At 64.7% G+C, this 1,464-nt stretch overlaps 1 protein-coding gene across 1 annotated transcript in view; it reads left to right on the forward strand.

Moving 5' to 3' along the window:
- Positions 1-2: 2 nt before the first annotated feature.
- SFRP5 (secreted frizzled-related protein 5) overlaps positions 3-1,464 on the forward strand; it is a gene marked incomplete at its 5' end in the record, with an annotated part of 1,938 nt that continues 476 nt past the window's right edge. The window contains 2 exons of the mRNA XM_009887693.1: positions 3-339; positions 1,153-1,234. Coding sequence (XP_009885995.1) covers positions 3-339; positions 1,153-1,234 — 419 coding nt within the window. The remainder of the gene's footprint in view (positions 340-1,152; positions 1,235-1,464) is intronic.

A 1,464-nucleotide genomic window follows, 5' to 3' on the forward strand; every position in this document is an offset into this window, starting at 1 on the left:
GCGACGTGGGCTACAAGCGCATGCGGCTGCCCAACCTGCTGGAGCATGAGACCATGGCCGAGGCCAAGCAGCAGGCCAGCAGCTGGGTGCCTCTGCTCGCCAAGCAGTGCCACACCGACACCCAACTCTTCCTCTGCTCCCTCTTCGCCCCCGTCTGCCTCGACCGGCCCGTCTACCCCTGCCGCTCCCTCTGCGAGGTGGTGCGTGACTCCTGTGCCCCCGTCATGGAGTCCTACGGCTTCCCCTGGCCCGAAATGCTGCACTGTGGCAAGTTCCCCTCTGACCACGAGCTCTGCATCGCCGTCCAGTTTGGGAACAGCAAGGTGACCCCACCACCAGGTAAGCAGGAAGGGCACTGCAATGGGATGGGGACGCATGCAGGGCACCTGCCAGCAGTGTGTCCCCACGCAGCCGGGGACCCGCATGCAGGGTCCTCCTGCAGAGCCCCCACACCCCCATCTCTGCACCCCTCGAAGCAGGGCATGGGGTGCTGGCAGTGGCCAAGGACCCTCTGTCTGCAGCAGGGCACAAGTGAGAATAGTACTGGTGTCGTCAGCTGCTGCGGCTGGGCACCGTTTGCTGTCCAGGGAGCAAAGCACCTTGGCCCCAGGGGACCCAGGCACCCAGCTGCCTGCACAGACCGCAGAGGGAGAGCGGAGCAGCCACAGGAGCAGCACTGGGGGTGAACGTGGGATGAGGTGGGAGCTGCTGGGGGACCCATGGCAGAGCTGTGTCCCTCTCCTCCTGCTGGGTCCCATCCCAGCAGCAAAGAGCATCCTGCACTTGTGGTTATCGGCCTCACACTGCTGTCACAGGGTGGCTGTCTTCTCAGGCACGGGAGGGGACATCACCTGAAGGCAGCCCAGGGTCAGGATCAGGGCTGTGACACCCTTCAGGCTGGGGCCACCCTTGCAGCTGCTGCTGTGCCCCAAAGCATCGGCAGCTGGACAGGGGTTGCCCCCATATCCCATCCCTCCTGGAGGGGTGCTGGGACACCAGCCAGCGAGGTGCTCTGTGCCCCCAGCATCACCCCGGCACAGCTGCTCAGGGAGCAGGGGGGCTGCCAGTGCTCTCCCAGCATATCCCCGCAGAGTTGGCCCAGGTGACAGGCACCAGCAGGGAGTTGTGACAGGGGCTGGTCTCTCACCACAGTGTCCAAGATCTGCACCCAGTGTGAGATGGAGCACAAGGCGGACGGCATGATGGAGCAGATGTGCTCCAGTGACTTTGGTGAGTGCTGGGGTCCCCTTCCTGGTCCCCCTGCCCTGGACAAGGGGCTGCCCTCCCCCACCTCTGATAACCCAGGGGAGGGTTGGCTGGAGGGCATGGTTTTCCAGGGACAGCCCCGTGGGACACCCCCCCAGGCCATTCCCTTGGACATGCATGAGATGGGTGCACCACAGGAGAAGACATCAGGGGGGGGCAATAGGCAGAATGGGACATTTGGGAGGGTCACTGGGGGCC

The sequence above is a fragment of the Charadrius vociferus genome, unplaced genomic scaffold (genome assembly GCF_000708025.1).
Source record: "Charadrius vociferus isolate BGI_N301 unplaced genomic scaffold, ASM70802v2 scaffold486, whole genome shotgun sequence".
Taxonomy (NCBI): Eukaryota; Metazoa; Chordata; class Aves; order Charadriiformes; family Charadriidae; genus Charadrius; species Charadrius vociferus.